The following is a 25,421-nucleotide window of genomic DNA, read 5'->3' on the forward strand; positions in this document are numbered from 1 at the left end:
AGTCTGGATGAGTGAAATGGCTTCACTGTATTTAAGCACATCAGAGTTACTTTTCATCCTTTAATAATATAAACTTTCAATACTTCAATACGCTGACCTTATCTACCAGAGTACTAAGGATATAGTAGCGAGCATTTCAGTTGGTGGACTACAATTCATAGAGTTTATTATTGATTGGAGGCATGAGTCTGAATCCCATCCTGGCAGCTGGAGAGTTTATGCTGCTAAAAGTTATTGTAAAATGACAGTTGCCTTCAGCTCTGGTGACCATAAAGTTGTCAAATCTCCATCAGAAACCATTCTGGTTGGTGGGGGAAAGATGAACAGGCAGTTAGATCAGTTCCTGCTGCTGGCCCGCGTCTTTGTACTTCCCTTTCTTTCTGTGCCCGCTCTTTCGGACGAGTCCGACCTGAGCTATGTCACTTGCGGGTCGGTTATCAAGTTGTTAAACACACTGCGCAATGTCCGGCTGCACTCGCATGAGGTGAAGTACGGCTCGGGAAGTGGGCAGCAATCTGTCACTGGCGTAACTGATGCAAACGACAGCAATAGTTACTGGAGGATACGTGGAAGAAGTGACATTGTTTGCCAACGTGGAACGTACTGGGAAAGAAAAAAAATTCAGTAAGATTTAAGCATACTGTTACAGAATTCCTGCTGTCCACTACAGGGGAACAGTATCCTATCAGACCGAGTTAGGGAATTGGAGCAGGAGCTGGATGAACTACGGATCATTCGGGAGGCAGAGGCAGAGATAGATAAGAGTTATCGGGAGGTTTTCACACCGAAAAGACAGGAGGTAGGCAAATGGGTGACAGTCAAGAGAGGCAGGGGGAGCAGACAGAGAGAGCAGAGCACCCCTGTGGCCGTTCCCATCAACAATAAGTATACCGTTTTGGATACTGTTGGTGGGGGTGACCTACCAGGAACAAGTTGCTGTGGTCCTGTCTCTGGCACTGAGGTTGGATCCTCGACTAGGAAGGGGAGTAGGGAAGAGAAGAGAGCGGTAGTGATAGGGGATACTATAGTCAGGGGGGTGGATAGGAGATTTTGTGGGGAAGATCGGGAGTCTTGGATGGTATGTTGCTTCCCTGGTGCCGGGGTCTGGGACATCTCAGATCGGGTGCAGGTTATTCTCAAGAGGAAGGGCAAGAACCCAGATGTTGTGGTCCATGTAGGGACCAATGACGTGGGTAGGATGAGTGAGGGGGTCCTGCGTAGGAAGTTCAAGGAGTTAGGTGCAAAGCTGAAGGGCAGGACCTCCAGGGTAACAATCTCAGGATTGCTACCTATGCCACGTGCGAGTGAGACAAGGAACAGAAGGATTATACAGATTAGTACGTGGCTGAGAGGATGGTGCAGGAGGGAGGGCTTCAGGTTTTTAGATAATTGGGCTTTGTTCCAGGGAAGGTGGGATCTGTTCCGACAGCACGGTTTACACCTGAACTGGAGCGGTACTAACATTCTTGCAGGAAAGTTCACGAGTGCTGCTCGGGGGGGGGGGGGGGGGGGGAGGGGTTTAAACTAAATTTGCAGGGGGCAGGTATCCAGAATGTGAGAGAGGATAGCGAGATGAAGAATAAAAGACAGCTGGGGACTACACGGTTCCGGAATATTAAGTGTGCAGTAGAGAAAAGTGAGGCGGAGCAAGTGATAAGGAGGACACATGTACAGAGGGATGGTCTGACGGAACATGGAGTTAAATATGCCGAAAGAATAAGTAAATTTAGGAAGGACAACAAAATTCAAGGGGCGTTTAGCCCGATGGAAGTTCGGGGAGCTGGCTTAAGCACAATAGGCAGCGATTTAAAGAGAGAGAGCTAAAATGGGCTAAAATGGGCTTAAATGGGCTAAAAATTCTATATCTGAATGCACACAGTGTCAGAAATAAGGCGGATGAACTTGAAGCTCAGGTGCGAATGGGTAACTATGATGTTGTTGGGATAACGGAGACATGGCTGCAGGGAGATCAGACCTGGGAAATGACTGTACAAGGGTATATGTGCTATCATAGGGACTGAAATGTGGACAGAGGGGGTGGGGTGGCCCTGTTGATGAGGAATGAGATTCAGTCCTTTGCAAGGGGGGACATAGGATCAGGAGAAGTAGAGTCTGTGTGGATAGAACTGAGGAACAGTAAGGGCAAAAAGAACCTAATGGGTATTATCTACAGGCCCCCAAACAGTAGCATGGATAGTGGGGGCAAGTTGAATAGGGAGTTAACATTGGCATGTGGCAAAGGTAATGTCGCAGTAGTTATGGGGGATTTCAACATGCAGGTGAACTGGGAGAATCCGGTTGGTGCTGGACCCCAAAATAGGGAGTTTGTAGAGTGCCTATGGGATGCATTCTTGGAACAGCTTGTACGAGAGCCGACCAGGGACAAGGCTATTCTGGATTTAGTGTTATGTAATGAACAGGATTTGATAAGCGATCTTGCAGTAAAGGAGCCATTAGGAGGTAGTGACCATAATATGATGTTTTTATCTGCAATTTGAGAAGGATAAGGGCAGATCGGAGGTGTCAGTGTTGCAGTTGAACAAAGGAGACTATGGAGCCATGAGGGAGGAGCTGGCCAAAGTTAAATGGATGGATATCCTAGCAGAAAAGACAGTGGAACAGCAATGGCAGGTATTATTGGGAATAATGCACAAGGTGCAAAATCAGTTTATCCCCCGGAGAAGGAAGGATTCAAAGGGGGGAAAGGGGCCAGAATGGTTGACAAAGGAAGTCAGAGATTGCATAGCTTTAAAAAAAAAGAAGTATGACAGAGCTAAGGTGAGTGGGAAGACAGATTATTGGGAAATTTTTAAAGAACAACAGAACTTAACTAAAAAGGCAATACGGGGAGAAAAAATGAAGTACGAACGCAAGCTAGCCAGGAATATAAAAAAGGATAGGAAAAGCTTTTTTAGGTATGTGAAGATAAAGAAGATAGTTAAGAACAATGTTGGGCCCTTGAAGAATGAATTGGGTGAAATTGTTATGGGAAACAGAGAAATGGTAGAAGAATTTAATAACTACTTTAGATCTGTCTTCACTAGGGAAGACACAAGCAATCTCCCAGATGTATGGATGGGCCAAGGACATAGGGTAACAGAGCAAAATGAAACAGATTGACATTAGGAAGGAAACGGTGATGAGTAGACTGATGGGACTGAAGGCTAACAAATCCCCAGGTCCAGATGGTCTGCATCCTAGGGTACTAAAGGAGGTGGCTCTGGAAAATGCGGATGCATTGGTAATCATTTTCCAATGTTCCTTAGACTCAGGATCAGTTCCTGAGGATTGGAGAATGGCTAATGCTATCCCACTTTTTAAGAAAGGAGGGAGGGAGAAAACAGAACTATCATCCTGTCAGCCTAACATCAGTAGTGGGGAAGATGCTAGAGTCCATTATTAAAGATGAAATAGTGGCATATCTAGATAGCAATGATAGGATTGGGCTGAGCCAGCATGGATTTACCAAGGGTAAATCATGCTTGACTAATCTGTTGGAGTTTTTCGAGGATGTAACCAGGAAGTTAGACAAGGGAGATCCAGTGGATGTAGTGTACCTCGATTTTCAGAAGGCATTTGATAAGGTCCCACATAGGAGATTGGTGGGTAAAATCAGAGCTCATGGCATTGGGGGGAAGATATTGACATGGATAGAAAACTGGTTGGCAGATAGAAAGCAAAGGGTAGCGGTGAATGGGTGTTTCTCGGAATGGCAAGTGGTGACTAGTGGGGTGCCACAGGGCTCGGTATTGGGACCACAGCTGTTTACGATTAACATCAACAATTTAGATGAAGTAATTGAGAATAACATCAGCAAGTTTGCTGATGATACTAAGCTGGGTGGCAGTGTGACATGTGATGAGGATGTTAGGAGAAGTCAGGGTGACTTGGATAGGCTGGGTAAGTGGGCAGATACTTGGCAGATGATGTTTAATGTGAATAAATGTGAGGTTATCCACTTTGGGAGTAAGAACAGGAAGGCAGATTATTATCTGAACGGTGTAGAGTTAGGTAACGGAGAAATACAAAGAGATCTAGGAGTCCTTGTTCATCAGTCACTGAAGGTGAATGAGCAAGTACAGCAGGCAGTGAAGAAGGCTAATGGAATGTTGGCCTTTATTACAAAGGGAGTTGAGTACAAGAGCAAGGAAATTCTTTTGCATTTGTACAGGGCCCTGGTGAGACCACACCTGGAGTATTGTGTACAGTTTTGGTCTCCAAGGTTAAGGAAGAACATCCTGGCTGTAGAGGAAGTGCAGCGTAGATTCACAAGGTTAATTCCTGGGATGTCTGGACTGTCTTACGCAGAGAGGTTAGAGAGACTGGGCTTGTACACGCTGGAATTAAGGAGATTGAGAGGGGATCTGATTGCAATATATAAGATTATTAGGGATTGGACAAGATAGAGGCAGGAAATATGTTCCAGATGCTGAGAGAGTCCAGTACCAGAGGGCATGGTTTAAGAATAAGGGGTAGGTCATTTAGGACAGAGTTAAGGAAAACCTTCTTCTCCCAGAGAGTTGTGGGGGACTGGAATGCACTGCCTTGGAAGGCAGTGGAGGCTAATTCTCTGGATGCTTTCAAGAAGGAGCTAGATAGGTATCTTGTGGATAGGGGAATCAAGGGATATGGGGACAAGGCAGGAACTGGGTATTGATAGTAGATGATCAGCCATGATCTCAGAATGGCAGTGCAGGCTCAAAGGGCCGAATGGTCTACTTCTGCACCTATTGTCTATTGTCTATTGTATGAGCAACCAATAAATGGCTAACGTGAAGTGCATGGCTTGCAGTATTCAAACCAATATAATTCTTGGAAAGTGATGGAAGGAATCTTCACGAAACCTATGAAGAGGCCAAAGGCTAGAAGTATACATTCTGAACTATGATAAGGAATCAGTACTGATGTGTAACTTTAGAAGCAAAGGTTCCTGAATGAAATCTCTTAATCTATATACATGGATTTTTTTCCAGTATTAAACTTTTGCATGAATTCTTACACCTAAAATGTGATGTGTTTCAAATATTGGTAATCGTGAAGAGAACTTGGAGTTTGCAAAATTCTATTCTGAAGCCTGGAATGGGTCTGGAAGTATTTTAAATCTGTTTTGTCTGTCATTGATGACCTGATGATTAATGAACCAACAAAATGAATCTTGGCATCAGCTATTCTGTCTTGAATAATGAATTGAAATAACAAATATAGGCGATTTCCAAAAAAAAGGTGCGTGATAGGGAAATTTCATTATGATTTTCATGATCAGCAGCCCAAAATTCATAAGGTGTACCCTGAAAAATTCAGGAACCACTATCTTTGATGCCTGGTGTTATTGTTCCTTTCATTCCAACAGTCCTATCCGCAACCACCATCTCAGTCATGGATATTGTCATTTGCTCTTTACAATCTTCACAAGTCTATGAAAAAATGGATGCCATCTATATTATTCCAGTGTAATAATATTGTTTGACCTTGGATTGTCTTTTTTTTAAAGTAAATGCAATAATGTTTCTCAAATTTAATCGTCTTCTAAGACATCATTTACTGTGCATTCACATAGAATCTGAACAAGTATGTCCTGCGTGTTATCAGGTTAGTCAATGAAATGTCAGGAGATAGACATCAAAATGAAAAGCAAACCCTCAGTGAAACCCACAATATTTGCTGAAAATTTATGTTTCGCTTTGACCCTGTCATGTGATTTTCCATAACTGATATGGATTCAGATTAGAAAGAGTAGCAAACCTTCATGTTTATTGGTGGTTGCAGGGGGAGGGGTGGTCACTAAAATAAAAGTTTGCAGAAAGTTTGAAGTTAATAACTCACCCGGGTGATTGATAAGTTCGTGGCCTAAGGTAGAAGGAGATGAGTTAGTTACTTGAAACTTTCTGCATAATCACTCAAGAATTGAACTGGACGTGCATGTAACGAGGGCTGGATAATTCATCTCCTTCTGCCGTAGGCCACGAACCTATCAATCAACCCTGCTGTGGACACTTTCTGGAGGTCCAAGATCCGGATGCTCCACGACTGCTGGACTAAGTGTGTTAAATGTAGGAGGGGGCTATGTTGATAAATAAATGTGCTAGGTTTTCTAAAATTGAATCCTTCTACCTTAGGCCACAAACTTATCAATCACCCCTCGTATTTATCTTCTATATATGCCAATAGATTCTATTTCATTGTATTTCCTTGTAGTTTTATTTCTCATTTGGAGAGGACAACTATATAAAATGTGGTTACAAAATTTCAATGAGCAACATGTCAAGCAGCATCTATGGAGGGAAGGAAATTGTAGAAGTGTTGGCTTATTGTTTCTCCAGCCTGAGGCATCTGCTGTTTTTTTTTTGTTTCCCTTTACTCTATTATCACTTCCTCTTCCAAGTCTACCTGATAATACTTAATTTTAACTAAGTATAAATATCTTGAGGGTTAGTGAGAGAGTGTTGGATTTAATTCTTGTGGGTTGAATTCTGAGTTTGGGCCCCGGGCACTCGCGTGTGCCCAAGCTATGCCTGTCTCTTTGTCATCTATGAAGAACAGTCTATGTGTGAAGCCTTCCCAGGTTGTACCCCCCAACTCTTCCTCTGCTACATTGATGACTGCATTGGCACTACCTCATGCACCATTAGTACACTTGTCAATTTTATCAATTTGCCACTAACTTCCACTTTTCCCTTAAATTCACTTGGTCCTCCTCTGACACTTCACCCTACTTTCTTGATCCCTCTGACCCCAGACTGTCAGCTGTTATCTTTTACAAATCTACTGATGTCCATGGTTATCTCGATTATACCTCTTCCCAATTTATCTCTTGTAAAATGCTATTCCCTTTTCTCAGTTTTTTTGTCTTCTGTAGGAGCATGAATGAAGCCACCGGAGAAAGTACTGGTAGATACAAAACAGCTTCTTTATTCGACAAAACAAGCCACAGCAGGCATGATATGGAGATGCTTCTGGTCGAAAGGTCTCCAGGCTCAACATTGGGCTCGATATTTTATGTGCTAAACATCAAAGGACAACTCCATGTTTACAATAGATGGACAATACTTTCTTTGAGACTACGCACAGTCTTCACACCTCCTGATTGGCAGCCACATCAGACATCAAAATGAACTTTAATCAGCATTGTCTGGTCTGGGATTCACAGCTTTTTTAGCAACCCATTGTTCTGAGCTGCACTCCAAATTAAATCCACAATACATATTCAGATGTGAAGACTGGTAGCCAAAGTCATTTTTGCTGAACCCAGAAATCGCTCTAGCATACCCTTGTCTTGATCCTCCTGGGCAAAAATAAATTTGCACCAACCTAAAGGAGGATCTACTCAAATAGGGCAGAAAAATGTCCTGCTCAGAACTCCACCCATCCCCCACCCCAAGCTAAAACACTCCCTTTCCCGGGGTACCAGCAAGTACATCACAGGCCCGCTCGTCGATGTACAGGAAGGAGTTGGTGTGTCTCTATTTGAATGAATGCTGAAAGGGTCCAGCTCATTCCTATTCATTCCCCATTCGGGCTGGGGGTGACTGTCTTCAGAAGCCATGTGCAGCCCTTCTCAATCTGCCATGCTATCGAAGTTGTGGAACCTGCTGTCTCTGTTAACTTAAATCCCTTCCCATCTATTTTTTGCCAATATCCTTTCTATTCTATGTTATTCAGTTCAGCAACCAGCCTTCATTACAGAGTGTCAGGCTTTAGATGTTTCAGAAAGAGCAGAGAGGGAGGCAAAAGAGGTGTGGGTGTGGCATTGTTAATTAGAGATCATGTCACGGCTGCTGAAAAGTAGGATGTCATGCAGGGATTTTCTACAGAGCCATTGTGAGTGGAGGTCAGAAACAAGAAAGGGGCAATAACTTTACTGGGTGTTTTCATAGACCAACCAATAGTAACAGGGACATCAAGGAGCAGATAGGGAGATCGATTCTGGAAAGAAGTAATAATAACAGGGTTGCTGTTGTGGGAGATTTTAATTTCCCAGATATTGATTGGCATCTCCCTAGAGTGAGGGATTTAGATGGTGTGGAGTTTGTTAGGTGTGTTCACGAAGGTTTCTTGACACAATTTGCAGATAAGCCTACAAGAGGAGAGGCTGTACTTGATCTGGTATTGGGAAATGAACCTGGTCAGGTGTCAGGTCTCTCACTGGGAGAGCATTTTGGAGATAGTGATCACAATTCTATCTCCTTCACCATAGCATTGGAGAGGGATAGGAACAGACAATATAGGGAAACGTTTATTTGGAATAAGGGGGAAATATGAGGCTATGAGGCAGGAACTTGGAAGCAGATGTTCACAGGGAAAACCTACAGAAAAACTGTGGCAAATGAAGAAATGAAGAGCTTACAAAAGGTTTAAAAAAATGAGGTAATGTTAGAAATCTAGAAGATTATCACGTTCATTATTGGTTTAGTGTGTTGGTGGGACGCTGAAATAAATAAACCACTTCCCTCCAAGTTCACTATAAATTCAATAACTTTGGTGTTAACACAGAAGAAACAACAATGAATCCTTCACTGTACAATCTACTTGTTTTGTTAATTGTCGTCTTCCTAGCTCCAGCGTGTAAGTAGCAAAATAATGAATACATAAATAATTTCCATTCAAGAAAGCATTTATTTTAATTATATTTAATTTCTGATGCACATTATAATCATGGTTTATGGTAAGTACTGTACATTTACTATTTTAGCTACATTAATATTTATCTTCCGTATATGCCAACAGATGTCTGCTTCATTGACTTTCTTTGTAATTTTATTTCGTATTTGGAGAGGACAACTATATAAAATGTGGTTACAAAATTTCAATGAGCAACATGTCAAGCAGCATCTGTGGAGGGAAGGAAATTGTAGAAGTGTCAGCTTATTGTTTCTCCAGCCTGTGGCATCTACTGTTTCTTGTGTCTCCTTGTACTGCTATCAATTTTTCCTGCAAATCTACTTTGTAATATTTAATTTTAAGTAATTACTAATCTTGAGGATTAAGGTAATTTCAAGGTTGAGGATCTTGAGGATCCTCAATCTCAATTTTCAATCTTGAGGATTAAGGTAAGGTCACATAAGAGATTGGTGGGTAAAATCAGAGCTCATTGCATTGGGGGGAAGACATTGACATGGATAGAAAACTGGTTGGCAGATAGAAAGCAAAGGGTAGTGGTGAATGGGTGTTTCTCGGAATGGCAGGTGGTGACTAGTGGGGTGCCACAGGGCTCGGTATTGGGACCACAGCTGTTTACAATTCACATCAACGATTTAGATGAAGGCATTGAGAATAACATCAGCAAGTTTGCTGATGATACTAAGCTGGGTGGCAGTGTGATATATGATGAGGATGTTAGGAGAATTCAGGGTGACTTGGATAGGCTGAGTGAGTGGGCAGATACATGGCAGATGACATTTAATGTGAATAAGTGTGAGGTTATCCACTTTGGGAGTAAGAACAGGAAGGCAGATTATTATCTGAACGGTGTAGAGTTAGGTAAGGGAGAAATGCAAAGAGATCTACGAGTCCTTGTTCATCAGTCACTGAAGGTGAATGAGCAAGTGCAGCAGGCAGTAAAGAAGGTTAATGGAATGTTGGCCTTTATTACAAAGGGAATTGAGTGCAAGAGCAAGGAAATCCTTTTGCATTTGTACAGAGCCCTGGTGAGACCACACCTGAAGTATTGTGTACAGTTTTGGTCTCCAGGGTTAAGGTAAGACATCCTGGCTGTAGAGGAAGTGCAGTGTAGATTCACAAGGTTAATTCCTGGGATGTCAGGACTACCTTACGCAGAGAGGTTAGAGAGACTGGGCTTGTACACGCTGGAATTAAGGAGATTGAGAGGGGATCTGATTGCAACATATAAGATTATTAAGGGATTGGAGAAGATAGAGGCAGGAAATACGTTCCAGATGCTGGGAGAGTCCAGTACCAGAGGGCATGGTTTGAGAATAAGGGGTAGGTCATTTAGGACATAGATAAGGAAAGACTTCTTCACCCAGAGAGTTGTGGGGGTCTGGAATGCACTGCCTCGGAAGGCAGTGGAGGCCAATTCTCTGGATGCTTTCAAGAAGGAGCTAGATAGGTATCTTATGGATAGGGGAATCAAGGGATATGGGGACAAGGCAGGAACCGGGTATTGATAGTAGATGATCAGCCATGATCCCAGAATGGCGGTGCAGGCTCGAAGGGCCGAATGGTCTACTTCTGCACCTATTGTCTATAAGGAGAAGCTGTTGAATTTAATTTTGCAGCTATGTAGGGAACTGGTCAGACCCCACTTGGAGTAACGGGCCAAATTCTGGTCGCCTCACTACAGGAAGGACGTGGAAACCATAGAAAGGGTGCAGAGGAGATTTACAAGGATGTTGCCTGGATTGAGGAGCGTGCCCTATCAATATAGGTTGAGCAAACTCAGCTTTTTCACCCTGGAGCCATGGAGGATGAGAAGTGACCTGATAGAGGTATACGAGACAATGAGAGGCATCAATTGTGTAGTTAGTCAGAGACTTTTCCCCAGGGCTAGCATGAGAGGGGATAGTTTTAAGGTGCTTGGTAGTAGGCACAGAGGAGATGTCAGGGGTAAGCCTTTTACGCAGAGAGTTATGGGTGCGTGGGATGGAGGTGGAAATGATAGGATCTTTTAAGAGACTTGTGGTGAACTACATGTACCTGTTTGGACACGCCCCCTGCTGACTGCTCCTGTGGCTCCTCCCACAGACCCCTGTATAAAGGCGATTGAGGCCTGAACCCGGCCTCTCAGTCTCCATGATGGAGTATGGTGGTCAACCACTGCTTGTTCCTTCTTCCAGTCAATAAAAGCCGATATCTCGCCTTTACGTCTCAGAGTGAGTTATTGATGGTGCATCAAGACTCCTGGATGGCAACATGGAGCTTAGAAAAATAGAGGGATATGTGTAAAGCTTAGGTAGTTCTAAGGTAGGGACATGTTTGGCACAGCTTTGTGGGCCAAAGGACCTGTATTGTACTGTAGGTTTTCTATGCTTCTATGACTGTCTCATCAGCTCACTGCCATTATTGTTCCCCCGTTATTCCCACCTCCCCCCAGTCACTGTCTCACTTGCCCTTTAAAAGAGCAATATCCTTCTTCATTGTTTGACGTTCCCAGTAGTTGCCCATGGACCATCCCGCACCCCCTGGGCCAGACGGTTCCATGTATTCTTTGGGCACTTCGCTTTTACCAACATGTGTATAACTTTAGTGTGCATCTGGTGAACCTCTCGTTGAAATATCTCCACAATAATTCCCACACTATGTGAAATAGAAATGACGGGTACCAGCTAAACAGCACTTACTTAAAACCGCAGAGTATGTACTCCGCAATCTGCCACTTTTGAGCCCCTGAACTCATGACGTCTGTTGTGTTCCTTCACATCACACTCGCAAAACGTGTACTCTGAAATGCATCTCCCCGATCGAATGAGTTTCCACGTCCCCACTCTGGCGTCGTGAAATGTCAGTAACCACCCTTCACAACCGGTGGCTTCGTCTCACCAAATTAACTCGTAAAGTTTTGTCTCTCTACATAAACAAACATGCACACACACACACCACATTTATACCTACCAGTTCAGCTCTCCGTGTTTGTGATTTCTCACATTCCCATGTACCACCGACCTGAAGAGATCCAAGTGTAAGTGCTATTTCTTAAGAGACTCACTCACTTAGTCTGTTAAAATCACTGGCCACACGATGGGTCAGGAAGATATCACACTCCTGACACCAAATGTTGTTGCGTGAATGAAATTGCTGGAGAAAATTACTGGTAGATACAAAGCAGCTTCCTTATTCGACAAAACAAGGTGCAGCAGGCATCATTCAGAGACGCTTTTGGTCAAAAGATCTCCAGGCCCAACATGGGGCTCAATATTTTATGTGCTCAACATCAAAGGACAACTCTAAATTTACAATGTATGGACAATGAAACTACACACAAACTTCACACCTCCTGATTTGCATGCACAACACAGACATCTGATTTTAATGAAATTTTATCAACATTGTCTAGACTGGGATTCATGACTTTTATGAACTCATTGTTCAGAGATGCTCTTCAAATTAAATCCACAATACATATTCAGATACGGACACTTGTAACCAAAGTCATTTGTTCAGTGCAAATGTGCTAATCCCCAAATTCCCTCTAACACCTGCGACACATCTATTCCCCGGATGCGGTTTTGGGTTTCTCTCCCTCTACTATTGATGCTCCCCTCACCCGAATCTCCTCCATTTCCTGTACATCTACACTCACCCCATCTTCCCTCTGCTGTAATAGTGATAGAGTCCCTCTTGTCCTTGCCTACTCGCCCATCAGCCTCTGCATCCAACACATTATCCTCCGCAATGTACCCCATCTGTAAAGGAAACCTACCACTAATCATATCTTTACCTCCCCCCACCCCCCGCTTTCTACAGCGATCGATCCAGCGCCATATTGGGCTGAGTCCATTACTCTCTGCACCTTCTTACACTCTTGTACAATTGAATTGCTGTGCAAGGCCATGGTACAACTACTCTAGGGTTATGCCTGTCAAGGGTAATTAGGGATAGAACCATAGAACACTACAGCACAGTACAGGTCCTTCAGCCCTCCATGCTGTGCTGACCCATATAATCGTTAAAAAAAGTACTACACCCAAACTACCCCATAACCCTCCATTTTTCTTTCATCCATGTGCCTGTCCAAGAGGCCCTTAAATACCCCTAATGTTTTAGCCTCCTCCACCATCCCTGGCAGGTCATTCCAGGCACTCACAACCCTCTGTGTAAAACACTTACCCCTGATGTCTCCCCTAAATTTCCCTCCCCTAATTTTGTACATATGCCCTCTGGTGTTTGCTATTGGTGCCCTGGGAAACAGGTACTGACTATCCACCCTATCTATGCCTCTCATAATCTTGTAGACCTCTATCAAGTCCCCTCTCATTCTTCTACACTCCAAAGAGAAAAGTCCCAGCTCTGCTAACCTTGCTTCATATGACTTGTTCTCCAAACCAGGCAACATCCTGGTAAATCTCCTCTGCACCCTCTCCATAGCTTCCACATCCTTCCTATAATGAGGTGACCAGAATTGAACACAATACTCTAAGTGCGGTCTCACCAGAGATTTGTAGAGTTGCAACATGACCTCTCTCCTCTTGAACTCAATCCCCCTGTTAATGAAGCCTAGCATCACATTAATGAAGCCTAGCATCCCATAGGCCTTCTTTACCTCCCTCTCAGCCTGTGCAGCAACCTTGAGGGATGTATGGATTTGAACCCCACGGTCCTTTTGTTCATCAACACTCTTAAGTAACTGACCATTAATCCTGTACTCAGTCTTCAGGTTTGTCCTTCCAAAATGCATCACCTCACACTTGACCAGATTGAACTCCATCTGCCATTTTTCTGTCCAACTCTGCAGCCTGACTATATCCTCTTGTAACCTTTGACCACCTACAGCTCCATCCACAACTCCTCAAATCTTTGTGTCATCCACACACTTACTTAACCATCCTCCTGCCTCTACATCCAGGTTATTTATAAAAGTCACAGCTAGCAGGGGTCCCAGGACAGTTCTCTGCTCACTCCACTAGTCACCTCCTCCAGACAGAATACTTCCCTTCCACAACTACCCTCTGCTTTCTTCCTTTAAGCCAATTTTTTATCCAAACAGCCAAGATTCCACTTATCCCATGCCTGATGACTTTCTGGATGAGTCTGTCATGAGGGACATTGTCAAATGCTTTGCTGAAGTCCATGTAGACCACATTCACCACCCCACCCTCATCAATTTCTTTTGTTACCTTTTCAAAAAACTCAATCAGGCTCGTGATGCACGATCTTCCCTTCACAAAGCTTCATAGGGTTATCCCTGTCAAGGTTAATTAGAGATGGCTAATAATTGCTGGCATTGTCAGTGATGTTCACAACCTGTGTGTGAATAAACATGTATGTGAAATAAAATGTCAGTATCTTCTATATTATGCAGATCCTGGAGCTGAAATTATTGGAGGTCATGAAGTTGAACCGCATTCAAGACCTTATATGGCATCTCTCCAACTATATATCGGGAACAATATGTATGTTCCCTATTGCGGAGGTGCTTTGATCAGACCAAACTGGGTACTAACTGCAGCACACTGTGAAAAGTAAGCTACGTGTTGTAAGAATAAAAAAAAATTGTGATTAAGTGCTTTGCTCCCAATCCTAGCTTTCATAACATAATTACTTTTACACGATTGTCACAAATTCATTAATATATGTATCATTGTACTATTGGCATTTATTTTTATAGGCAAGTTTCAGTTTGAATGGTCAGATATATACTCAGTGGCCACATTATTAGGTACCTCCTGTAGCTAAAAAAAGTGGCCACTGAGTGTCTGTTCATGGTCTTCTCCTGCTGTAGCCCATCTACTTCAAGGTTTGACATACTGTGAGGTCAGAGATACTCTTCTGAGCACCACTGTTGTAACACGTGGTTATTTGAGTTACTGTCGACTTCATGTCTGCTTGAACCAGTCTGGCCATTCTCATCTTCCCTCTCTCATCAACAAAGCGTATTTGCCGACAGAACTTCTACTCACTGGATGCTTTTTCTTTTTTATCACACCATTCTCTGTAAAAGCTAGAGAATGTTTTACCCGAAAATCCCAGGAGACCAGCAGATACTCAAACCATTCCGTCTGGTACCAACAACCATTCTTTCTTTTTAAATCTTTTTATTAATCTTCAAATACATAGGCATAATAACAATAGTAAAACAGAGAAATTGGGAACATATTGTAAAACAGTATATATGAGAATAAGCTATAGATAACACGAATGTACTAAGCCTCCCAAACTCTTGATGTAATTAAACATGATAGAAAAAAAACATACAAAATTGGAAATAAAAAAAATTAAACTAAGCTAAACAAAACTAAACAAAGCTGGGCTATTATATTACATCGGATACAATCAATAATGTCCATAACTCTGCTCCTCTGTCCAATTATTTAAGGATAATAAAAGGGATTCGGAAAAGGTCAAGTTACATCATATGAAAGTTTTGAATAAATGGCCTCTTTGAATTTAACTGAAGGGGCAAAAGTGACACTTCTGTTTTTTTCTAAAATTAAACAAGATATAGATTTGGAAACCATTGGAATGTAGCAGGAGGATTAATCTCTTTCCAATTCAATAAAATGGATCTTCTGGCCATTAATGCAACAAATGCAATCATCCAACGAGCTGAATAGGATAGATAACTATGTTCCACCATTGGTAAGCCAAAAATTGCAGTAATTTCAAACTGTTGAAATAATATCAAAAATGTCTTTACAATATTTCTCCGAAAGAGGACCAGACCAGAACATATGAGTCAAAGAGGCTACCTCCGAATGACATCTATCTCAGACAGGATTTATATGGGAGGAAAAATGAGCTAGCTTGTCTTTAGACATGTGGGCCTTATGCACCACCTTGAATTGTATCAGCGCATGTGTAGCACATAAAGAGGAGGAGTTAACTAATTGAAAATTTCTCTCCCATTTCTCTGTAGGTAAGGAAAGTTGAAGTTCCTTTTCCCATTCATTCTTGATTTTATCTGATACACTTGGCTGTATTTTCATAATCATATCATAAATAGTTGCTATTAAATCCTTCTGATAAGGGTTTAAACCTATTTTTTTTCTGAGTCATCAGTTGGATATGAATTCAGAAAAGTATGTAACATATTATTCAATAAGTTTCTAATTTGTGAGGGTCTAAAAACGCGACCTCGACAGATTATATTTATTAGACAACTATTCAAAAGACATGAATCTGTTATCCAAGAATAAGTCACGAAAACATGTTATACCCTTCGTTTTCCATACCAGAAAGGCTTGATCCATAACAGAGGGTTGAATAAAGAAATTAGATATAATAGGGCTTGATAGAATAAATTTATTCAAGCCAAAAAATTTACGAAATTGAAACTATATTTGTAGTGTATATTTAATTATTGGATTAAGCATTTGTTTATTTAATTTAGAAAGAACGAAGGGAAGTGAGGTCCCTAAACTAGAAACCAATGAAAACCCTTGTACGGATTTACATTCAAGGTTCACCCATTGTGGACTTTGAATTACATCCAAGTTCTGTGTCTGAAATATTAAATATTGAATATTAATTACCCAGTAATAAAATCTTAGATTCAGCAATGCCAAACCATCATCCTTTTTAGACTTCTGTAAATATTTTTTACTTAACCTAGAATTTTTATTCTGCCATATGTATGAAGAAATTTTAGAGTCAACGATATCAAAAAAGGATTTAGAAATAAAAATTGGTAGCGCTTGAAATAAGTATAAAAATTTAGGTAACATAATCATCTTAATAGCATTGATTCGACCAATCAGTAATAAAGACAATGGGGACCATTCAGTAAAGAATTGTTTAACCTGATCAATTAAAGGTAAAAAAAAATGACCTTAAATAAATCCTAATGCTTCTTAGTAGTTTTAACACCCAAATAAGTAAAATAGTCTATGACCAATCTGAATGGTAAACGTTTATAAATTGGAACTTGCATATTTAATGGGAAGAGTTCACTCTTATTAAGATTCAATTTGTACCCAGAAAAGCTACTAAACTGAGCAAGCAGAGATAAAGCTGTAGGAATGGATTTCCTAGGTTTGGAAATATATAGTAACAAGTCATCTGCATATAATGATAGGTTGTATGTCCCATTCCCATGGGTAATGCCAAAGATGTTGGGTGAGTCATGAATAGCATTAGCTAAAGATTCCAAAGCAATATCGAATATTAAAGGGCTAAGAGGACAACCTTGCCTAGTACCACGAAACAACTGAAAAAAGGGAGATCTTTGATTATTGGTAAATACCGAAGCCGAAGGGGTATGGTATATCAATTTAATCCAAAATATAAATTTCAGACTAAAATTAAAATTCTCAAGCGTACTGAGTAAGTATGGCCATTCAAATGCTTTCTCAGCATCCAGTGAAATGGCACATTCTGGAGTTCTAGGTGAGGGAGTGTAAACTATATTAATTAATCTCCTAATATTAAAAGATGAATAACGATTTTTAATAAATCCAGTTTGGTCAACAGAGATAATTTGAGGCAATATATTCTCCAATCTGGTTGACAATATTTTAGAAAAAATCTTGAAATCCACATTCAGCGAGGATATAGGCCTATATAACGAATATTCAATAGGATCTTTATCTTTTTTAAGAATTAGGGAAATAGACGCTTCATTTAAAAACTTTACAGAAGAAATTTCCAGTGGGGTATTATGGAACACTTTTAAAGCATATATCCGTGGACAAGTTATTCCATATTCTGCTGGGGTGAAAAAACAAATCAATAATGAAATACTTATGCTGGTTGACAAGATTAAAGAAATTGATAAGAAATATTCTATTGCTGCTAGTAAGGAGCTTTATAAAAAGAAAGTTGAACTTCAAATGGAGCATAGTCTATTTAAAACCTCCTCTGTTAAAAATCAATTAATTAAAATTAGGACCCAGTTTTATATACATGGTGATAAATCTGGTAAGTTACTGACTAATCAGTTGAAAACTGCTTCCGTTAAATGCCAAATTATCAAGATTTGTAAAGGAGATGGTACTCTGACAGTTGATCATGATGAGATAAACAAACCTTTCAAGAATTTTATAACTTCTATATCAATCAGAATTTCCTGATGACCCCACTATAATGTATGAATTTTTAAGAAAATTGAATATTCCAAAATTATCACCCAATGAATATTAATTGAATATTAGATGCCTCTATTATGGAAGAAGAAATACAGGAGGCTATTTTTTCAATGAATTCAGCTAAAGCACTTGGTCATGTGGTTACACAGTAGAATTTTTAAAATCTTTTCCCACTATACTTTCTCCTTGGTTATGTAAAATCTTTAAGGATGCAGTAACCATAGGTAAATTACCAGCAACATTTCTTACCCATTTAGATATTTAGTCCGAACAACAACTGAATCTCTTGACCATGTCTGCCTGGCTTTTATGGACTGAGTTGCTGCCAGATGATTGGCTGATTAGATATTTGCATTGGTGGCAGGTGTACAGGTGTACCTAATAAAGAGTTAACTGAATGTGTGATACCGGGTCCACAACTAGACTTTAGCACTCTAGGTAAGCGTAGGAGTGATTTACAATGAGCTTGTATGATCAACACTTTGAAACAATTTCAATCAGGAGTATAGTCTTGGCCCTTGCTTGGACACTGATTGGCTTTTGGAATTCGCACATTAACTGCCAAATATAATGTTGCTGAATTGTATATTTCCATAAAGTTTACTATTTGTTTGTTGCCTCCATGATGAATTTCTATAAACTATTTTTAAGCAAAGTATAATTAATTGTTTTTACTTTTGAATGGTAACAGGACAATTGGATCAGGCCAGGTTCTTCAAGCAGTTCTTGGAGTTCATTCTCTTTCGAAGCACGAGATAAGTCAGCAAAGACTACGTATCATCAGACAGATTCCCATTACAAAATACAACAATCTGACTAAGGAAGATGATATCATGCTGTTGCAAGTATGAATTTTTTTCTCATTCTTAAGCAGTTTAAAATAGTTAATTTGTTTATTAGCAATGTTTGCTGAACAATAACAATTGCACGGCTTTTGTGACTTGGATGAGAATTATTGATTGTGGAGAATATTAGTATTGGCAATGATTCCTCCCATCCGTCCAACAGTCTCCTTGATTCCCTTCCGTCAGGCAGGTGGTTCTATAGAAATACGACAAGAACTGTGAGGATGAGAAACAGCTTCTTCCCCTAGGCTGTAACATGACTGAACTCCCTGCCACCACCCAGGTCTCATCAGTTATGAAGCGCCAGTAGCACGTACTCTTTACTTTTTAACTATGCAACTTATTATTTGTTAATTTAATAGTGGTCATATTATTTCATGTGTTATGTGTATGAGGTACAGTATATGTAATGTGTTGTGACCTTGGTCAGGAGGGAAGTTGTTTTGTTTGGCTGAATACATGTGTACGATTGAATGACAATAAATTGAATTTGAACTTAAGCTGTCTAAGCCTGGGCAATATCACAGTTAACCTTGTCCTTGACATACAAAGGGTTAGTAAGTTAATTGGGCACATGAGTATAATTGGGTGGCTGGAAGGGCCTGTTACTATGTTGTATCATTAAACTAAATTAAATATAAACTTTAATTAAAAGTATAACAGCTGCTAAGTCTGACTTAATGGAGTTTCATCATTAACAAAGAAAGAGTTAGAGTGAAGAACCTTCACAGTAGGATCAGTGCTTTATGACCATCATCCACACCACAATTTTCATGACGAATTATCGATTCCATCATATGAAATGTAATTGATATTTAATTTTATTGGTCACTTTTAATTGAGTCTTTGTCACTTTGATCATCTGAAAATAAAGTAAGATTTCTGGGAAACAAAACATTTAAAGAGATAAACAAACAAATCTCTTCAGGAGTAAACAGATCATTCAAGATGGTCTTCACTTTTAGGATCACAAATATGTGAATTCAATGTTTTTGTGTCAACAGCTCGAGACTGATGCAAAAATCAACCAGTATGTGAATGTGCTCAACCTTCCCAAAGGAGGAATCACCAACATGAAATCTGGAACAAGGTGCACCGTGGCAGGATGGGGAAAAACAAAAATAAACAATTACCCTGACACACTTCAAGAGGTGGAGGTCGAGGTAATTGATCGCAGAAAATGCAACAGCATGGATTATTACAATCATACACCTGAAATAACCCAGGACATGATCTGTGTTGGTGACAGCAACGGCAGAGGAGATTCATGTCAGGTGAGTATGATGTTTAGCCGTGTTATCAGTAACATTTCTATCAAGCAATTGGATTAAGTATAAAAACCCCAGTGATTCACTGGGGCCTTCTGTAGATTGAAACTTTCCACCCGTCCTCAGTGTTATTGTGACTGACTCTTACCTGCTTTCTGAAGGGCTAATCAGTTGCATTAAAAAGTCTTCAGAATGTGGTCCTAGGGAAGCTAAGGGAAACTAGATTAGGCCATAAATGCTACACTTACAGGCAATGACCACATCCCCAAGTGGATTTAAACATAATAATCAGATAAGAAAATGTGTTTGTGTTGATTATGGAGGAACCATTTTCTTGCATTTTCTAGAAACTCAGATCTAGGCCCTGAATTTAGATGTCAACATCACTTACTATAATTTCTCTACCAATAAACTTTGTCTACCGTCAGTGTGATGATGAAATGGGCAGATGCAAGATAACAGAGTCAATCCAGAGAAATGTAATGTATGGACACGTCTAAAATGTAAAGAGAATTTATTCTAAATCGTGTCAATTTGAAAATAAGGATCATGCTAGATCTAGTGCTCTGTCTGATCCTAACATCCAGTTGGGACAGAGTGGATCAGTCTGTCTGACACTCTGTACCCATGAGGTGCCCTGTGAGACAGGCCAGGCTCGGGACGCTGAGCAGAATCAGGAATTGGATCCTGAGGATTTGCCTCCATGAATATCCTGACAGCCTTCAACAGCTCACAGTGAAAAATGTCAGAGATGATTAAAAACTACACAAGCATATTTAATAAAAATTGTTTAAAGACAACTGAACATAATAGCAAATAAATAAAAAGGTTACAATAAATTAAATTTAATAGACCATTTTCCGTTATTTAGTTGTTTCACAGACCAGTGACTCCATTCAGTGAAGGAGGTTACTGTTCTGGTGTCAGCTAGTCTTGCTTAAAAGCAGGGGGTCGGGTACAAAGTGAATCTGGCCCGATGCACGAGCTGGGTTCAGTGGAGAGTCGAGTGGCAGAGTGGAGGGACAGCTACACCAGCATTTGATATCTGTTTCATTCTGAACTTCCACATTCCACCAGAATTTGAAGTCAAACTGAAGTACAGATTGCAGATGGCTGATGGTTTTCTACACAATGGTTAATTTAGGAATAAACTCAATCCAGGCCATGGGAAACATTCCATGAAAAGACACTTTGTGAGTCCAGTTACCTACATTTGCTCCTAAAGTAAACTCACACCTCCTCAGTACAGCTGGGCACGGATAATGAATTGTGATGTGTTGTCAAACTGACAGTTTGCATTCTGTCACTTTAGCTAATTCTGCTCAATTGTCACCTTCATTTTTTTTCTCTCTTCCAGGGTGATTCAGGCGGCCCTTTGATATGCAAGAAAATGTATACTGGGATTGTGTCCTTTGGCGGAAAAGAATGTGCAATTGCCAAAAGGCCTGGGGTGTACACTTTACTAACAAAGAAATACATTGATTGGATTCGGGATACAATTGGTTGACCGCTGAAGAATGCTGAAGAGCTGTACTGCGTTATCACAATCCTGCTTCACTCTGCTTTACTTACACTGATGCTCAGTTAATTGGCCTAGAGGGCCGGCTTGCCTCTATCCTTACCTTTTCTGTTTTGCATAAAATGTTACAGCAACGTGCAATAAAAAACAATAATTATCATATTACTTGCCTTGTGAAATTCCTGTCCACTGATGTAAGTTATGAAAGTGAACTGAACCACATGTAGGTGACATTTTAGACTAGCAGCAGTGACTTGCTTTGCACCATAAAGATGTCGATAGTGGAGGCAATTAGATTGTGAGATAATTAGGATTTGCATTAAAATATCACAGATTGATTGTGGAGTAGCTTTATAGAGGATGTCGCTACTTCATGGACAGAGGGGCTGCCCGGTGCTGTGAAGTTCCTTGTTCTATCAAGTAAATATTTAACTTTGGAACTGAATGCTCCTCTTGCACTACCAATGATCGAAGGAGATTTACAGGAAGATGTTGTTCCCTGCTTCTCATTGCTAACTGTCGCAACTCCAACAGTGACCTCAGGTCAGCTGCAGGGTCATCAGCCGGGACCACCACTCATTGATATTTCTCTCCCTTAGCCCTGGTCCATTTCCTGGTGGCACAGCAGTGACACGGGCCTCCCTGTCACCGCCAGCAGCTTCCAGTGTGGTTAGTTGGTCCCTCAGTTATGTCCTTCCTCCTCAGCCACAGCCAAAAAGCTGCCCTTTTCTGCCTCTTCAGCCAGCTCTCTGGTGGGGCTCCGGAGCCTCATTCCTGTCACTGCCCTATCACGGGGTAACCTTGTCAGGGTAGATGATTGCCTCATGTCTTACACTCAGCTGCTGGGACTGAGTACTTCAGCCTCTTCCGCTCATGGGCAGCCTCCACTCCTTCCTCCCATGGGACGGTCAACTCAATGAGAACCTCTGCACTGTGAGATGGAGCAGCTGCTCTCAATTTATCAATTGTCTCAGCTTAATTTGCCTATATAACAGAAGCCTAATGTCTCCATGATATCCAGACGCCTCCTTAGTTGAACGATTATCTCAACTCTCCAAATGTTTCACAGAATGGTATAAAAAGTCTAAGAACTTTGCAATTCCCATTTCCAACCCCAGTTGTAGGTTGCACACTTTGAAGGCAGCCACTGCAGGGAAGCTGCATGATGAATGAAACCAAATTGGGACAGTTAACATGACTGAGAGTTGAAGAACTGTGGGAGGGAGGGAATCAGGAAGAGAGTGGGCCACTCTGAAACAGAGGTCAGAAAGATAACTGAGGAACTGAGATGCAGAATGAGTGATTGAGCAACAGATGAGTTTCAGGGTGAGACGTGATTGGGAAATCAGAATGAAAGACACAGGACATGGTGATTTGGGCATTATAGGGAAAGTTGTAGCAAAGAACCAAAGTCTGAAAATGAATGATCATCTTTATTCATCACTATGCATTTAGAGTTAGCACAACACAAGAAAAAATGGATGAATTTCAGCCTTGACGTGCTTTTTGAATATGGAATAAGCTGCAAACATCGTATTTCCAGAACCTAATTACTGGATTTCACGATTCTATAATGACAAACCAATCCGTGCTGAATTGTACAATGATAATTCAAATTCAACGCTGGAAATTCATGAGATAATTGATATATTGAATTAAAAATGTTAACGCTGATTCTGTTAAAAGTAATGATGGTTGATAAGGTCTATGTTTTGGTTACTTAAAGAGTTGCGGATAGTTTGTGTTGAAGTGTATTTAAAGCAGTCAGTGGCGTAGGTAGATTCTGTCTGTATGTTGCACTTTAATGTAATATAGTTGTTGTAGTTTTACTTTTGCAAGTATTTATGATGTAAATGTGATATCAAGAAGGAAACAAATACTGTATATATTTTGTATTGTTTTATCAACAGTTTTCACCATACGTTAATGTGGAAGAGTGAACAGTAAACGGTTAATCTTACTGCGATCCTGTCTTCATTGACTACGGTTTACCTCGGTGTTTAGTTCAGAGTTCTTTTCACCTGTGCGAGAACTCTGGTGTAAAGGCGGCACTATCAGGTGTTTCAAGTGCTGCAATGACAACTCGATCCAGCATCAAGTCGTTGCCATCCAGCGACAAGGGCAGTAGGGCATCAACAAGTAAGGCCGCCCATGTACGAGCTAAGGCAGAAGCCACCAATGTGCAAGCATTCTACGCCGAACAAGAAGCAAAATTGAAAAAGGAAGCGGCTGCCAGAGAAGCTGAAAACCAAATGGGAGGCTGCCAGAGAAGCCAAAAACCAGTTGGAAAGGGTAAGGATAGAGTCAGAGTTAGAAGTGCTGATGCTACACCAAGAAGCAGAAACTTCCAGGGTGGAAGCAGAGTTAATAGAAAGTGCTGAAGAAATGCATGATCTGGTTGACATAATATCTACTTCAGAAAAGATCAGATTGGAACGCACAAGCGACTATGTCTGATCTCAAATAGACTGGAAGATTCGTTCTTCCTCTCCATACTTACATGCTAACGTCCCATTTCATGAGGAGTCTCAGAGAGGCCCAATTGCATCACATCCATCCGAGGAAGACAATTTACCCTTGCAACTCCGCAATGAACTCAAGGATGAAAGGGGTAATGACAAATACTTCTCGACTTACCAGATTTGGCAAGAAGGGAGGCAAAGGCTGAATTCAGAACAGCAAATTCCATGAAAGATGTACACCCTCAGTCACATACCCGCCGACATATTCCCCCAGCCAGCGTGCCAGTTGCAGTTGAACCCATGGCACAGTATTTAGCACGACAAGATCTCATCACTTCAGGACTATACCAGTTTTACGATAAACCTGAAAATTACCGTGCATGGTACTCCACATTCACCAACACTATCCGCAGAGTCCAGTTCGGAGCAACCCAAGAGTTGGATCTCATGGCAAAATGGCTGGAAAAAGAATCATGCGAACAGGTGAGATGTATACGTTCAGTGTACATCAACAAACCCGAGCTAGCCTTAAGCAAAGCATGGGAGAGACTTCGGGAGAGCTATGTGGCTCCTAAAATTATTGAATCGGCACTATTCCGACGTCTGGAAAATTTTCCTAAGGTGTCAGCCAAGGACCACACTAAGTTAAGGGAGCTCAGAGATTTACTCATGGAGATTCAAGGCGCCAAAGAAGATGGCTATTTAACTGGTCTAGTATACCTAGATACTCCATCCGGGATTAGACAAATCGTGGACAAACTTCCATTTGGGCTGCAGGAAAGGTGGGTGTCTGTTGGCTCAGAGTACAAGGAAGAGAACAATGGTCGATTTCCTCCCTTTGAGTATTTCACTGGGTTTGTGTGCAAGGAGGCGAAGAAGTGAAACAACCCTAGCTTCATGAGTCCAGGTAGCAGTACAATTAACACCAAGCCAGTTAAATCCACTTCAAATAATTTCAACATTAATAAACCTGTCTCAGTGCTTAAGACTGAAGCCTATTCAACTAATAATGACCGTAGCAAGAATTGTCCATTGCATAACAAACCCCACCCCCTCAAAAAATGCAGAACGTTTAGGGAAAAACCCCTTGAAGAGAGGACGGCCCTTCTCAAGGAGAAAAAAATGTTTTAAATGCTGTTCCTCAACCTCTCACCTTGCTAGAGAGTGTATGATATCCGTGAGGTGCCTGGAACGTAATAGCACTAATCACGATGGGGCCATGCATCCCGGCCTGATACCACAAACCAACGAAGCTCCTTCACCCTCACAACAGGACGGCGGGGAGGGAAAGGCTCACTCCAGGACAACTGTTGTCAGCTTCAGCTGCACAGAAGGTTATGGTCAAGATCAGTCAAGCCGTTCTTGTTCAAAGATCTGCCTCACTAAGGTGTACCCTAAGGGAGCCAAAGACAAGGCCACCAAAGCCTATGTAATTCTGGATGATCAGAGCAATCGCTCACTAGTCAGTCCAGAGTTCTTTGACTTGTTCAACATTGAGAGTGAGCAGTTCCCATACTACCTTGGAACTTGCCCAGGCAGCGTGGAAACTTATGGAAGGAAGGCAGAAGGCTTCCAGCTTGAGTCCCTGGATGGTAAAGTTGTCATCTGTCTCCCTCCACTCTTAGTGCAAT

At 41.2% G+C, this 25,421-nt stretch overlaps 1 protein-coding gene across 1 annotated transcript; it reads left to right on the forward strand.

Moving 5' to 3' along the window:
* The first annotated feature begins 319 nt into the window (after positions 1-319).
* Positions 320-21,451, forward strand: LOC132404501 (granzyme K-like). Its single transcript, XM_059988655.1, has 6 exons — positions 320-503; positions 547-624; positions 13,976-14,135; positions 18,388-18,541; positions 19,546-19,815; positions 21,167-21,451. The coding sequence occupies exons 1-6, from the start codon at positions 320-322 to the stop codon at positions 21,314-21,316; spliced, it is 996 nt and encodes a 331-aa protein (XP_059844638.1). The 3' UTR covers positions 21,317-21,451.
* The last annotated feature ends 3,970 nt before the right edge of the window (positions 21,452-25,421 follow it).

The sequence above is a fragment of the Hypanus sabinus genome, chromosome 14 (genome assembly GCF_030144855.1).
Source record: "Hypanus sabinus isolate sHypSab1 chromosome 14, sHypSab1.hap1, whole genome shotgun sequence".
Taxonomy (NCBI): Eukaryota; Metazoa; Chordata; class Chondrichthyes; order Myliobatiformes; family Dasyatidae; genus Hypanus; species Hypanus sabinus.

What these genes read in the sequence shown, in the direction of transcription:
- LOC132404501 (XM_059988655.1), top strand. Translation starts at nt 320, where the DNA reads ATGAACAGGCAGTTAGATCAGTTCCTGCTGCTGGCCCGCGTCTTTGTA. An exon ending in TGGGAAAGAAAAAAAATTCA is followed by an intron (nt 625 to 13,975) that starts GTAAGATTTAAG and finishes TATATTATGCAG; the next exon opens with ATCCTGGAGCTGAAATTATT. An exon ending in GCAGAGGAGATTCATGTCAG is followed by an intron (nt 19,816 to 21,166) that starts GTGAGTATGATG and finishes TCTCTCTTCCAG; the next exon opens with GGTGATTCAGGCGGCCCTTT.